Source organism: Ahaetulla prasina, chromosome 5 (assembly GCF_028640845.1).
Source record: "Ahaetulla prasina isolate Xishuangbanna chromosome 5, ASM2864084v1, whole genome shotgun sequence".
NCBI lineage: Eukaryota > Metazoa > Chordata > Lepidosauria > Squamata > Colubridae > Ahaetulla > Ahaetulla prasina.
In genome coordinates this window covers 2,954,623-2,969,930 of record NC_080543.1, presented here as the reverse complement: position 1 = coordinate 2,969,930, position 15,308 = coordinate 2,954,623, and the positions used below count along the sequence as shown (strand labels likewise).

Below are 15,308 nucleotides of genomic sequence, written 5' to 3'. Positions count from 1 at the left end.
TTTATGTTGCAGAGAGATTAAAAAGAAACAGAAGAGAAATGCAGAAATTACCTGGAATACCCCCCCATAAGACACTTCAAAAGAAGTAATGTCTCGAGAACGCATTTATGCTTAAACGTGACAAAATCAGGTTTTCCTATTTCCTTAGATATATTTGTATCAGAGTCAAACCAAAAAAAAACCATCAAAGACTTCCTTGAAAATCAATGTACATCTCCATTTTCCTCTCTCCTCCTTCCTTACGCATATAGTTTGTACAATTGTCGCGCTCGCTTGTGAGTCAATCCAACATTGCACAAGCAATGAACAAGCCTTTTCTGATACCTACAAGAAAAACTACATAACACTGAGATACAATTACACAATCCTAGATGTTATTAGTGCTGTTAGACTTGCAACATGCAGTTGATCTACCTGAGCCAAACACTCAGCACCTAAGGTGTAAAATTAACGCAAAAAGACGCTTTCTCATTTGTTTTCTTTATTGGAAAAAAAATGTTACAATTTTCAGTTGGGCAATACCTTTTAGGGTCGAATTCTGCAAAAGACTAAGCAGGTTTCAAGTTCTCCAGCACTCAGTGAGGTTGAAAGGTGACGCAAAAAACACAGAAAAAGAAACCAAGATTCCAAACCAAGGTGAATGTCTTGAGATCATGAGGCTTGTTGTAAGTGTTTGTTAATATTCAAGTAAAGAGCATCACCATCATCCGAAATGAGACGACAAAAATATAGATGAGGATTTAAGGCCTGTTTAACCCTCCAATGCTCTCTTCAAGAGAAACATGTTTCATGCTCTATATGGAATGGGGTAGCTATCAGAATAACAATGTAACAGGAGTTGGAAGGGACCTTGGAGGTCTTCTAGTCCAATCCCTTGCTGAAGCAGGAAAACCCTCGACCATTTCAGACAAGTGGCTATCCAATCTTTTCTTAAAAACCTCCAGTGATGGAAAATTCACAACTTCTGGAGGCAACGTCCGTTCCACGGACTGATTAATCGTTCCAACTGACAGGAAATAGTTCTAGGTTGCTTTTTCTCCTTGATTATTTTCCACCCGTTGCTTCTTGTCCTGCCTTCAAGGCTGACCCTCTCTTCTCTGTGGCAGCCTCTTTCTGAATCCACCCATCTATTTGGAAGGAAGAGCATCATTTCATGGATAGATCAAAGAGGAGAGGTTATTTCCCTCTGAAAGGGTTGATTCCTCAGCCTTGTAGGACTTTGTAGGTAATAACCAGCAAGTTGTTAAGTGGATCATTGCAGTTAAGTAACTAACACAAGAGAAGAGAAGAGAAGAGAAGAGAAGAGAAGAGAAGAGAAGAGAAGAGAAGAGAAGAGAAGAGAAGAGAAGAGAAGAGAAGAGAAGAGAATTCTTTATTGGCCAAGTGTGACTGACACACAAGGAATTTGTCTTGGTGCATAAGCTCTCAGTGTACATAAAAAGAAAAGATACATTCGTCAAGAATCATAAGATACAACACTTAATGATAGTCATAGGGTACAAATAAGCAATCGAATCATACTAGGAAACAATCAATATAAATCGTAAGGATACAGTAACAAGGTTACAGTCATATAGTTGTAAGTGGGAGGAGATGGGTGACAGGAACAATGAGTAGATTAATAGTAGTGCAGATTTAATAATAGTTTGACAGTATTGAGGGAATTGTTTGTTTAGCAGAGTGATGGTGTTTGGGAAAAAACTGTCCTTGTGTCTAGTTGTTCTGGTGTGCAGTGCTCTGTAGCGTCGTTTTGAAGGTAGGAGTTGAAACAGTTTATGTCCAGGATGCGAGGGGTGTGTAAATATTTTCACAGCTTTCTTTTTAACTCATGTAGTATACAGGTCCTCCATGGAAGGCAGGTTGGTAGCCACTGGTTTTTTTTGTTGTTTTTTTTGCAGTTATAATGATCCTCCGAAGTCTGTGTCTGTCTTGCTGGGTTGTAGAACCAAACCAGACAGTTATAAAGGTCCAGATGACAGACTCAGTAATTCCTCTGTAGAACTGGATCAGCAGCTCCTTGGGCAGTTTGAGCTTCCTGAATTGGCGCAGAAAGAACGTTCTTTGTTGTGCTTTTCTGATGATTTTTTTGATGTTAGGTGTCCATTTTAGGTCTTGAGATATAGAACCTAGAAATTTGAAGGTCTCTACTGCTGATACTGTGTTGTCTAGTATTGTAAGAGGTGGTAGTATGGGAGGGTTTCTCCTAAAGTCTACCACCATTTGTACGGTTTTGAGTGTGTTCAGTTCCAGATTGTTCCAGTCGCACCACGCTTTTTAAAAGATTTAGCATAATCTAGCAAATCATAAAAGAAGAAACTTTAAGAGGTCCGTGAATATAGGCCATTTTGTGATGAGGTCAGCTCAAGGCAGTGTGACACGTAGAAGCAAATAAAGAGGTTAACTTAGATATTGCTTCACTGCCTGTGACCCAGCCAGTGGCACAATGACTCTACCAGCATGACCAAAGTCCAGGTGATGAAAGCAATGAAATTCTTTGAAGTAATCCTTAAAATATTAAGTCTATTGATTTTTGTAGCGTTGTTATTTTTAATGGCTACTAAAATAAAAATCAATTGTAAAAAACAGCTGAAAAATGCACATGAAAGCTTTGGGGAATTGTCCAGCTAAAGAAAAAAGCAAAAAAAAAAGGACAGTCCAAAATGATAAAGTGAAAGACCCATCGTTTTAAAAAATCACAATAATGCCTCTAATCAAAAGGAATTTGAGAGAATGTCAGCATTGGTTGTTCAAGTGCAGCCATCTTGGCACTATTCATGATGAAAAAGGGCCTCTGGTGGCTCAACAGACTAAGTCAGTCTGTTATTAACACAGCTGCTTGCAATTACTGCAAGTTCAAGTCCCACCAGGCCCAAGGTTGACTCAGCCTTCCATCCTTTATAAGGGAGGTAAAATGAGGACCCAGATTGTTGGGGGCAATAAAAGTTGACTTTGTCTATAATATACAAATGGATGAAGACTATTGCTTAACACAATGTAAGCCACTCTGAGTCTTCGGAGAAGGGCGGGATATAAATGCAAATAAATAAATAAAAAAACTACAGTACACACCGAGTTGGGCAGCCTTAAATCAAAACTGGATAAGCCTGCAATCCAGCACCTAACAATAATAGAAATCAGAGCCCCACAAGGAGTAGAAACTAGACTGGCACTAATTAAGAGAACTAAGCAAACGCATTCATTCAAGAAAGCTGTGTATTAGTATCAATTTAGAAAGGATGAGTTTATAGTAACTTTATAATAACTAAACTGAACTATCAAACAGTCTGTTGCAGATCAGTATACAATTATATTTGCAGCAAGTGAAGTCAAATTATTCATTGAGGGAATACTTAATAGCAATACAGGTAGTCCTTGATTTACAACGATTCATTTAGTAACTGTTCAAAGTTACAATGGCACTCAAAAAAGTGACATGACCATTTTCCACACTTATGACCATTGCGGCATCCCCATGGTCATGTGATCATAATTTGGATGCTTCATAACTGGTTCATATTTATGACGGTTGCAATGAGGAAACCAGATTCACTTAACAACCAATTTAAAACCTGAAGAAATTCACTTAACAAATGTGGCAAGAAAAATTGTAAAAAGGGGCAAAACTCACTTAACAAATGTCTCCCTTAGCAACAGAAATTTTGGGCTCAACTGTAATCATAAGTTGAGGACTATCTGTATAAGCTTTCAATATGGATCTATTAAAGCCACAGTGTTTGCCTGCGTGTATCTGTCTGAAAACGTTCTTCTGTGCCTGCCCTTACAACATCCAAGACATCTAAAGCACCAGAGCTATAATAAAGCTCCTTCAATTTTTCAAGCCAAGACTCTGAGGAGATGCTTCCTCTGTGGGACACAAGTCAATCATTATCCTTCAAGGAAAAGGAAATATCTCTGTCAGGACCTCCATCTTTATGATTGCAAAAGTCTATAAAGCCCATTAGCAGTCCAGCTCCTACTCCCAGGGGGGTTGAACTGACTACAGGAGATATTACAGCTGCCTATATGAAATTTCAATTAGCTTTAGGATGGGCTGATGCCATTAAGCTGGAGAAGAATGAGAAAGCTGCTGATCAGAAACCCTTCTGTATAACTGGAGCTGACCAAGATTTTATTTCTGGCTGCTTTTTTCACTGAGGGACTGTATGCCACTTACTTAATTTGCTGGTTCAAATTTGACTGTTTTGGAGACTTTGGGGAAAAGTGCAAAGAAGAGTAGCTAAGATGATTAAAGGCCTGCAGACTAAGATACATGAAGAACGGTTGCAGGATTTGGGTTTGGCCAGTCTAGAGAAAAGAAGGACTAGGGGTGACATGATAGCAGTCTTCCAATATTTGAGGAGCTGTCACAAAGAAGAGAGAATTATTTTCCAATGCACCAGAAAGCAGGAAACAATCGATGGAAACTAATCAAGGAGAAAAGCAACCTAGAACTAAGGAGAAATTTCCTGACAGTGAGAACAATCGACCAGTGGAACAACTTGCCTTCAGAAGTTGTGGGTGCTCCAACACTCGAAGCTTTTAAGAGACTGGACAGCCACTTGTCAAAAATGGTACATGGTCTCCTGTTTGAGCCGGGGGTTGAACTAGAAGACCTCCAAGGTCCCTTCCAGCTCTATTCTGATTCACAATAGATCCTTCTCTTTCCACCTGGCACCACTAATTTCCTCAAGTAGCCATACAACCTGCAATAGGTTTAGAGAGCAGGAGGTTCACACAACTACGGTGCAGTCCACATTTCAACACAGTGCAGGAACAATTTTAGAGATTACACCATAGGAGTCAGGAAGGGGGAAGAACTGACTGCAGGCATTCAGTGCTATTCTTTGGAACTTTTAGGCAGAAATGCAGCCTTTGGGGGCCCTCTGCAAGAACCCAATCTGAGCTCCTGGGCAAGCAATTTTTGCAATTCAACCTTGGTGTTTAAGGCCTTACCTGCTTTGCATTCTTAAGCTCTCAAGCTTTGACAGTTCCTGCCATACATATGTCTAATATTATAACACCAAATTTTGTTTTGCATATGGCGAGGCCTCTGCGGTGGAATAAATGGCTATTGAAGTAGGCACCATCTTATTATGTTTTAGGAATGGGATGGAAACCTGTAATTTTTTCCTACACTTTCTGGAGATTTGGAGGTGCTTTTGGTTCTAATGTTACTTTTAGCATTTTAATTCATGTTATTATTGTTATAAACCACACACAGCCAGCCATTGAAATAGACATAAAATGTATACATATATAAATAGGATTAAATATAGATTAAAATTTTGTATGTAACATGCAACCTCCTAACTGCTACAATTTTATGTTCAGTTATATCAGACAATATCTTTCTTGACCTATTATAACTCACTGCTGGTAGAACAATTAGTGACTGGTTCCCTCAGCTAAAGATTGCTTAGCTTTATTGCACCAATTCCAGAGTCTCTTTTTCTGAAAATAGTTATAATTTCCAAAAATGTCATATTTATTCAAAAATTCTTAAGCCTTTCTTTTACTCCGTCCAAAGGCTTCTTATAGTAATATAAAACTGTGAAACCTTGTACTACACAATTTAATTACATTTTGGGTAGAGACTATAAAATAGACTAACTACTCAATAACAGGATTCTCACAGCATTCTGAACCAGTTCTAACTGGAAAACCCCAATTTCTTGAAACTCAAGAAAAATTATGTCACATTACTCCCATACTGGCCACTGTGTTTATATAGCTCGCAGAATAGACAAGAATTGAATTGAATTGAATACTTTCTTTGGCCAAATAAGGTAATTAATGCATTGATAATTTTGATTAAAACATGTTAGATAATTTATGATCATGCTTAGGGTAGAGAACCCTCAACGTTGCAATAATATTCTATGGACCAAAATGGCCTTTGATTTTCTCCAAATCAGTAGGGTTGAAAAGCTGAATATTATGCAATGTCCTTATGCTTCAAGAGAACTTCAGCAGAATACTGAATGCTCTAGTTAACTAGAGCAGAATACATTTTTTAAAAGTGGCCATTTGCTTGCTTACTCTCTCACTTTGAGATCTAAAACCGATAGACAAGAAGGTAATTTGATATGATTCTTCCAAGCTCATATCTTCTTGCTCTTTCATCAAATTAAGCCTGTTAACACCTACAGTCTTTGAGCTTTCGTAAGTATCTCTCACATATATTTCATCTACAAAATACTCACTTAGAGAAAGTTCTCATCTTTCAGATTAAAATAAGCAAACACCTTTGCCAACAATTTGGTGACAACCCCACCTTAGAATTTTGAGTGCTATCTGTATATTCTCACTTCCCCCAGCAATTAAATCCACAACACACTGAAAAACTACATTGAATACATCTGAATAAACTTTAATAATTAGCCATCATAAATGTGAGACAATTGTCATGCATCCGAATGTAAATATGTGACCATAAGAATGCTGCAATGATCATAAGTGAAAAAAAGTCATAAGTCACTTTTTTCAATGCCGCTGTAAGTTTGAACGGTCACTAAGCAAACTGTTGTAAGTCAAGGACTATCTGTATACCAAATGTCATTTAAAGTGTCCATAAACTGTCTCACTCAAAAAAGGGAATGGACTCATTCAATTGCCTCAGAGGAGAGGACCACAACCAATGCAAGGAGATCTTGGCTGAACATTAGGAGAAACTTACTGGTGACACTGGGACAGTTCTGGTTTTATAAGCCAAAACACCATGGCAATCTCTTAGAAATGCTGAAGTTTTACCCAGTATTACCAATCGGGCACTATGTAGAAGCCTAGACTGGATGACCTCCATCTTCCCTTCCAGCTCTGTATGTAAAGACAATGACAATTCTGGGGACTGTTAGTATGATCCATATCTAGTTGTAGACAACCTTCTCTGATCTGATTTCTTCTGGAAGGTTCCATAATTTTCTACCATGCTGGCCAATACATCCGGAGGGCATTAGGCTAGGCAAGGCTACAATAGTTTACTCTTGTGCTGCTTTCAGATTCCATCTCAAAGACAAAGTCGAACTTCATAATTATAAATCTTCGGTGGGTGCAAACAAAAATGGGCATGAGAAAAAATCTGAAATATTTAACATCTACAAAGTATAGCAAAAGGATGTTTTGGCATCATGACCACAACACATGCTAGTGCTGAAATTGAATCTGGATTTCAGAGATCTCAATTTCTTGTTCTGAAACCTTCTTAAGAATCGCAACATCTCAAATCCACAAAATGATTGTATGAAATAAACTTCATCCTATATTTATACGTAGAGATAACCATGCCCTCAAATAAATGCAAACTTTGCCAACAAAGTCTAAAGAATCCTTGCAAAATAGTAGTTGAAGAACTGCTATTGAAATCAGTCAGTCCAGGCAAGTCCAGAAAATGATTACAGGGTTCAAACAAACTCATACTACAATTTGGAATAACATTCTGAAGACCTATAAGAACATATTGCATTTAGTCTTCAAACATATAAAATTTACAGATATTGTAAGAGAAAAATGAAAGACCAGGAGAACAAGGATTAAAAAAATGTTACAATGAATTATTTCATTCAGACAGAACTTCCCTTAAGAATTATGGTGGCTCAAAGACTGGAAGCAGATCTGACTAAAATATCCATATATTTTTTTTTTTGCATAGATAAGCTGCCATTTCCATTTCTAAATAGAATATATTTTTAAGCATACATAAAAATAGAATCACTGCAGAGTAGCCAATCTCCAGTGGCACCCTTGTAAATCGATATTTACTATTAAAACTGGGGACCTGAACTTGAATTAAGAATCAGCCAGCATTAACAGGAAAATGTATGCTGACAGAATAAAAAGAAGAGACCTGAAGTACCATATTAAAGTAATTTCCAATAAACTGGCAACTACTTCTAAGAACTCCAAATACACCAACCTCTGCAACTGCAGCACTCCATGCTATTAAGCCTAGCAGTGATTTTTTTCAGCAAATACATTCAAAGTATATGCCTCAGGATCTTTCAATGTAGGTTGTATATTGTTTTCTCTCTATATTCTGTTTGTCCTTCTCTGATGTAATAATTATCACTGTCTCTAGAGAAACTGCTCTTTATAGTGCTGCCAATGTGCTTCATAACTCTTACAACAGTACTTTATAGAAAATATCCTGAGGGGCAGTTATCATGGCTAATAGCTACATAAATCAAGTTTGAAAACCTGAACAATGTGAGTCCAAAAACTAACTGATGGATGTAAAGGGGGGGGAGGGGGGAAGGACCCTTGGCTGATATCCTGTTCTCAGCTCCTCAGGTACAGGCATTAGATTTGAATTCCCCAACTTTCCTCCAAGAAAGCACATTCTTGTGTGATCTTTTTTTTGCCCCTGAAAAAAAAGCCCCTGGGAAATGAGGCTAAAAATGTCTGAAGTTCATCCAATGAAATGCCATCCAAGTAGCATTTACTTTCTCAAGCACACAAACTCACTCTCTATGCAAAATGAACCATTAAGTCAACCCTAATCAGGTGACTTCCAAGACCATCAAGAAAACTACCAAGTACTGTTATCCATATATAGTCCTGAAAAGGTGGAAGAAAAATCTTAAAATTTAGATTCCCTGTGCAAATGCAAGGGCTTTGATTTCTGTGTACTGCAGTGAAGAAATCTCTATTTGTAGCTTCGTTCATCTTTGCAATAATGAAACTGTTATTGCCAAGTCATATCCATAAGCCTTTGCTGAGTAAGACAATTCCTGAATGAAGAATCTTTAGAAACTATTTAAAGCTCAACAATAAAAAGATATATTTTTTTTAACAAATCGCCAAGGAAATGAATAATATTATGGTTTTCATTATTTCATTTGTAGCCTACTTTTCATCACAAAAGATCATCAGTAGCCTACAAGGAGTGTATAAACAAAAGTTTGTGACCTAGAGCAAGGGTCTCCAACCTTGGCAACTTTAAGCCTGGAGGACTTCAACTTCCAGAATCCCCCAGCCAGCAAAGCTGGCTGGGGAATTCTGGGAGTTGAAGTCCTCCAGGCTTAAAGTTGCCAAGGTTGGAGACCCCTGACCTAGAGTCTAGAGAACAGTTCCTCTAAAGACAGGAAGCACATTGGATGAACTTCAGGCAATGACTTTTTTTAGCTTCATTTCTCTAAGGCTTTTGTTTTTCAGGGGGGAAAAAGATTACACACAGTGTGCCTTCTTGGAGAGAAGTTGAAGAATTCAAGCACAAAATAAACCAGTAACATATTCATAAACAATACTGAACATATACAGCTCAACCTTTAGGAACCTGTCATGTGTATGGAGTAGGTATAAGTGAAAGGAAAATTAAAATACAGAAACATGCACAATTCAATTTTTTCCATTTGCTTCAGAAAAATATGGATTTCATGTGGAAATATTGTTGTTTAATCTACTATAAAGATGTCTTAAATTTTATTTAGATCTGTGGTCCGTTTGCCACCAACATATCCGCTGCATCATATAAGCAATAGCATCATATGAGACAATAAATCTATTATACCTAACTGATGGAAATTTATGATTCCAAAGTCAAATGGTAATCACTGGAAATATATATATTATGGCTTGCCTTACCTGTGAGATTGGCAGCATATAAATGTAATAAATATATGAAGGTATTTTAAACAGATTTACCTTAGCATTTTTACTGATTCCATTCATATACCATCAGAATCATAGACACACCTTTTCCATATTAATGCAGCTGTTCATGATCTTAAGATATCAGTTAGCTAAGGTTTTTTTTAACTAGAAAGATTAGAGAGAAATCATTCCACCAACAGATATTTTATGACTAAGTGGTTCTTCCTCCCTGCAAAATAATGAAAATAATAAGGAATTCTGGATTTTGATCGTAATGGAAGAATGGGAAAGTAGAGAAGATACAAGAGATATCCTGTAATAAAGGTTTAGACTATTATTACTGCTTGAAGTGTTTCGTTTCTAAGACTCAACGTCTGTCTTTAAAGTAAACTGTCAACTTTTCATCTCACTCTGCACCCTATCAAACCATCAAAACCGAGTATGAATCAGCAGTATTGTTTTACTTTGTAGCTATGTAAAATACTCTCCAAACATTTTTAGAAGCATGACAGTAATAGAAATGTTCATTTTCCAAGAGTGATGGCAATTACATTCAAGCAGACCTGTCACAATGCTATATCACAAGGACAATTCCAGTCATGGTTGAGAAAATCTACCTTTTCTTTCTTAATGGATCCTATCACTCTTCCACTGAAGAAACTGGACCAAATCAGACAAACAGTAAATTACAGCACTTACCAAAATAATATTTTAAAAGGCTCAGCCCTTAACAAATTCAGTGATCATAATTCTTTCAACAAAATATATAAAAGCTCTCCTTTCTAGTTTTCAACCCAATCAACACTATCAGGCACAGGTATACCAAAATATGAAGATAATATTCATTACATGTTAATGATTTATTCCTTCTTATTCTTTCAACAAATTAAAGTCTCAGCATAGAACTGAGTGTTGAGTATATGTTTATATATATTTATCCTAAAAGAACATATATTTTTTTTCCTATGGTAGGGATCCAAGCTAAATTCTTATGATGAATTTGAAGCTACAAAATTATTCCAAACTAAATTCAGCAAAAAGTTTCAAAGTTTGAGTGATGATTTATCTATTCCCTGCAAAAGAAAAAATTACAGAAAATCTTAAAACGTAATTAATTGGGAAAACCAGGTCTCTATGGAGGTTAGTGAACAGGTTTTTTTTAACTCTATTAGAAAAATGTAGTACTTTCCAGATCCAGGAAATAATAAAATTCCTCCCGAAGTCAGAACTAGCTGGAATTTCTAAAGCTCAGGGTTTCCAAATTAGCAACTGAACTCAAAACGATGCTACAGAGCACTGCACACCAGAACAACTAGACACAAGAACAGTTTTTTTCCAAAGGCCATCACTCTGCTAAACAAATAATTCCCTCAACACTGTCAGACTATTTACTGAATCTGCACTACTATTAATCGTCTCATCGTTCCCATCACCCATCTCTTTCCACTTATGACTGTATGACTGTATCTTTGTTGCTGGCAATCCTTATGATTTATATGGATATATTGACCATCATTTGTGTTGTAAATGTTGTACCTTGATGAACGTATCTTTTCTTTTATGTACGCTGAGAGCCTATGCACCAAGACAAATTCCTTGTGTGTCCAATCACACTTGGCCAATAAAATTCTATTCTATTCTATTCTGAACTACGACAGGGAGAAGGCAGCCAAAGAAAATGACAGTGTTTCTTTCCATCTTTTGTGTTAGCTTCCAGTCTGATGCCACTGATGCACCGGAGAAAATCAAAACAGGCTCAGACACAACACAATACCGAAATCCCATTGCTTCAGCTTGATTTACCGAATCAAACCCAGCCAACGAGACGTGCAATTAGCATGCTAAGCTGGATTCACAAAACACACTTTGCCAACAGCCATGTTTTGGTTTATTGTGCAGAGTATAAGCCTCAGAATTGGAAATAAACACAACCCATTGAGAGGGGGCCTGACATCCTGATCTGGATTGAAATCAGGGGTGTGTTTTTTCTTCTCCCCGTCCAAAGAATGATGGGCTAGCAGCAGGGAATGCCAGCAGGCCCCTGCCAGCCTTTGAATACAAATATATAAAAATATAACGAATGCATTTTTTTCCAGGCGGCTTCTCTCCTGGGTTTTTTGGAGGAGGAAAAAGTGCTCCAGTGAAAGCAAAGGAGGTTTAATACAGAGGGGAGAAGAGGATTTTTTTTAGGATGGGGGAAGGGGGCAGATCAGATCGGGACCCTTCCTCCTCCTCCTCCTCTCCCCTCCCCCAATAATCCTCATTGATTAATAAATAATCAAAAAATAATCAATAATCCTTTCTGGCCCCACCCGGGGATCTGATTTTCCTTCCCGCCCCTCGTTTGTCAGGTGGAGGAAGAAATCAGAGCGCAAGAGAACAACAAGGAGGAGGAAGAAGAGAGAAGATGATGATGATGATGATGATGAAGATGGTAATAGAAAAATCGAGGTGTCTTTGCTGGAGGGGAGCCAGAACCGAATTCGGCGAGGCGGCCCCGCAGTAGCCCCCGCGGTCTTTCCCACCCACCCACCCCAGTCTCCCCACCCCGCCGCCTTGCCCGCGCGGGGGGGGGGCTCATGGGACTTGTAGTCTCCGCGCTGAGGCGATCGGCGTCGCGGTTCCGAAGGGCAGGGCAAGGCCGGACTTGGGCTCTGGGCCGCCCGGCTACTCACCGCTTTGCTCGCCGAGGAAGACCAGCTTGAATTTCCGCAGCGGGTTGCCGAAATCCCCGCCCGCCGACATGCTGAGGAGGATTGTGGTGGTGGTGGTAGCGATACCGCTGCCGGAGGAGGAGGAGGAGGAGGAGCGGGAGGAGAGAAGGAGCCGCCGCCGGGTCTCCCCGGTTGACTCTCGGGGGGGGGGAGGGGAGGAAGAAGAGGAGGAGGACGGACTGCGCCGCCTCAGGCCTTCTCCTCAGGCGCCTGAGGAGACTTAGGCCTTTCCAGTCACGGACCGGGCCCGACGCGTGGAGGAAAGAACGGCCGGCGGCCAGGAGACGGCGGGAGCTCCTCCGAGCGGGACTGAGAGAAACGGCTCCGAGCCCAGCCTCGGCCACGACACCAACTCGCCCGCGCCGCTGAGGCAATGCCGGCTCCGCCCGCCGTCCACCTCTCCTCAGGCTAGGCCCCGCCTCCAAGCCGGACCTCCCCGCCCGCCCGCGGTCCAATCAGGAAGGGGAGGAAACAGCCCCGCCTCGCGCGGATTGGAAGGACGAGGAAAGGGGTGGGGCCTGGCCGCCGCGAGCGCACGTCGCTCACCCGCTGGCTCCAACCGCCGGGAGGAGCTGGAGGGTGACGCCAGCAGGAGAAGTGCGCAGGCGCCAAAGAGAGCAGGGAGGGGGAGGGAAAGAGAGAGCCAGGCATTTGGAAAAAAGAGGGCGTGGTTTTGCGTTGTCTTGACGTCGCGTACCTACGCGTCACACGGACGAGAAGCATTGGTCGAAATGGCCCCCGGAGGCGGGTTTTCTGCAAAATCGTTATCCGTTCCCATGGTTACTCGCACCTCCTCTCCCTGCTCAGATCTCAGGGACATCCTTAACGAGAAAAGCTTCTGCAACGTGGCGCCCCCGAGCATTATTGTTGTCTATAAATTTATATTCCGCCCGTCTCTCTTATAGACTAGGCAGCATGATAGCTTCCATCATCCTCATCTGGACACGAAGGAAGTTGAAGTCCAAGGATTCTGAACTGCTCCTTGGCTGAAGAAAGCAGAAAAATTGGAAATATATTCCTGTCCTATTGTTTTTATTTTCTTCTTCTTATATATATATAAGAAGAATATATATATGCTTATACCTCCTAATATTTACTCATATATATGTTTATATACTATATAATTTTTTATATGATGTTGTGATAAAATAAATAAATAAAAAAATATATATATTATTATACGATATTATATTACATTACATTGCATTGCATTGCATTGCATTGCATTGCATTGCATTGCATTCCATTCTATAATTCCAACTCATTCTATAATTCCATTCTATAATTCCAACTCAATAAGCTCAAACTGCCCAAGGAGCTGCTGATTCAGTTCTACAGAGGAATTATTGAATTTGTCATTTGCACCTCTATAACTGTCTGCTCTGGTTCTGCAACCCAACAAGAAAGACACAGACTTCAGAGGATAATTAGAACTGCAGAAAAAATAATTGCTACCAACCTGCCTTGCATTGAGGACCTATATACTGCATGAATCAAGAAGAGGGTCATGAAAATATTTACAGATCCCTCACACCCAGGACATAAACTGTTTCAACTCCTACCCTCAAAACGACGCTATAGAGCACTGCACACCAGAACAACTAGACACAAGAACAGTTTTTTCCCAAAGGCCATCACTCTGCTAAACAAATAATTCCCTCAACACTGTCAGACTATTTACTGAATCTGCACTACTATTAATCTTCTCATCGTTCCCATCACCCATCTCCTTCCAATTATGACTGTATGACTGTATCTTTGTTGCTGGCAATCCTTATGATTTATATTGTTATATTGACCATCATTTGTGTTGTAAATGTTGTACCTTGATGAAGGTATCTTTTCTTTTATGTATGCTGAGAGCATATGCACCAAGACAAATTCCTTGTGTGTGCAATCACACTTGGCCAATAAAAAATTCTATTCTATTCTATTCTATTCTATTCTATTCTATTCTATTCTATTCATACTATACTATATCAGTAGTGGGATTCAATTTCAGTCACTACTGCTTTGCTTGAGGGTGTGCACACGTGCGTGTTCCACACACCACTTCTGTGCATGCACAGAGATGTGTGGGTGGGTGGGCGGAGCATTCTGCTGCTGCCGCTACCGGTTCACCCGATCCGGGGAGAACCGGTAGCAACCCACCACTGTACTGTATTAATACTGTACTATATATGAATACTATACTAATACTGTAGAAAGTTGGCACCCATCCCTCTCCTAGAAGAATTAAATATTTTAAGAAATATTAAAAAGGCAGAATATTATAGTTCCCTGGATGGAGAAACATGCTCTTGGAAAGAGCCCCTACCTTCTTTAATAGCCCACAGCAGATGTCAGCACTTAAGACCTAAAGAGATAGATAGCTCTATTCATAAGCAAAAACTCTCACCCGAGATCCAACAAAGGTAGGATTAGCCCTCAGCCACAATAGGAATTGCCCAATAAGCCCCTTCATTGTATCAGCAGTCCAAACTTCAACCAAACATAGCTCAGACAAACACCTAGGATTCTTATTTTGCCTATAGAGCCAGCTATGACCCCTAAAATAGCCAATAGAATACATGTGTCAGGGTTCCAAGGAACACCCCAACGAAAGAAAGCTCTGAGGCTTGAGGTTCCTCAAAGTTCCACTTTATTAGAGATGTCATGTTGGCACAGCTGGGAAAACCCGAAACTGAAAGCTTCCAGGTTTTCTACACCCAGTTGACAGTTCACAGCTCTGCCCCACACCCACAAGTTCATCACATTGTCCAATCAACCCCTCACACTCAGTTGGATACAATCTTCAGGCAGTCTCCATCAGACACAGGATGTCCTTGAAAACGGAATGTTGTTATGACTAACTTTTTACCGCTCCAACAACAACCCCCTCCCAACTTCCCCAGCTAAAATATGTGGCAGTTAAGAAGCAAAAAAGAACTTTTCTTGCACGGGAACAGGAAGGTCAAGTGCAAAACCCAAGAGAAGGTATAAAAACCCTCCACTCTCAACTCTATG

General features: G+C 39.8%; 1 protein-coding gene across 2 annotated transcripts in view; it reads right to left on the bottom strand.

Annotated features, from left to right (window-relative positions):
• Window positions 1-12,721, bottom strand: part of RAB6A (RAB6A, member RAS oncogene family) — a 61,332-nt gene extending 48,611 nt beyond the window's left edge. Inside the window, exon 1 of one of the 2 annotated variants that reach the window (XM_058185405.1) lies at window positions 12,264-12,721. In XM_058185405.1, the coding sequence (XP_058041388.1) occupies window positions 12,264-12,333 (70 nt within the window). In that variant the 5' untranslated portion in view covers window positions 12,334-12,721. The remainder of the gene's footprint in view (window positions 1-12,263) is intronic. The other variant, XM_058185403.1, reaches the window with a different exon arrangement.
• Between the last annotated feature and the right edge of the window lie 2,587 nt (window positions 12,722-15,308).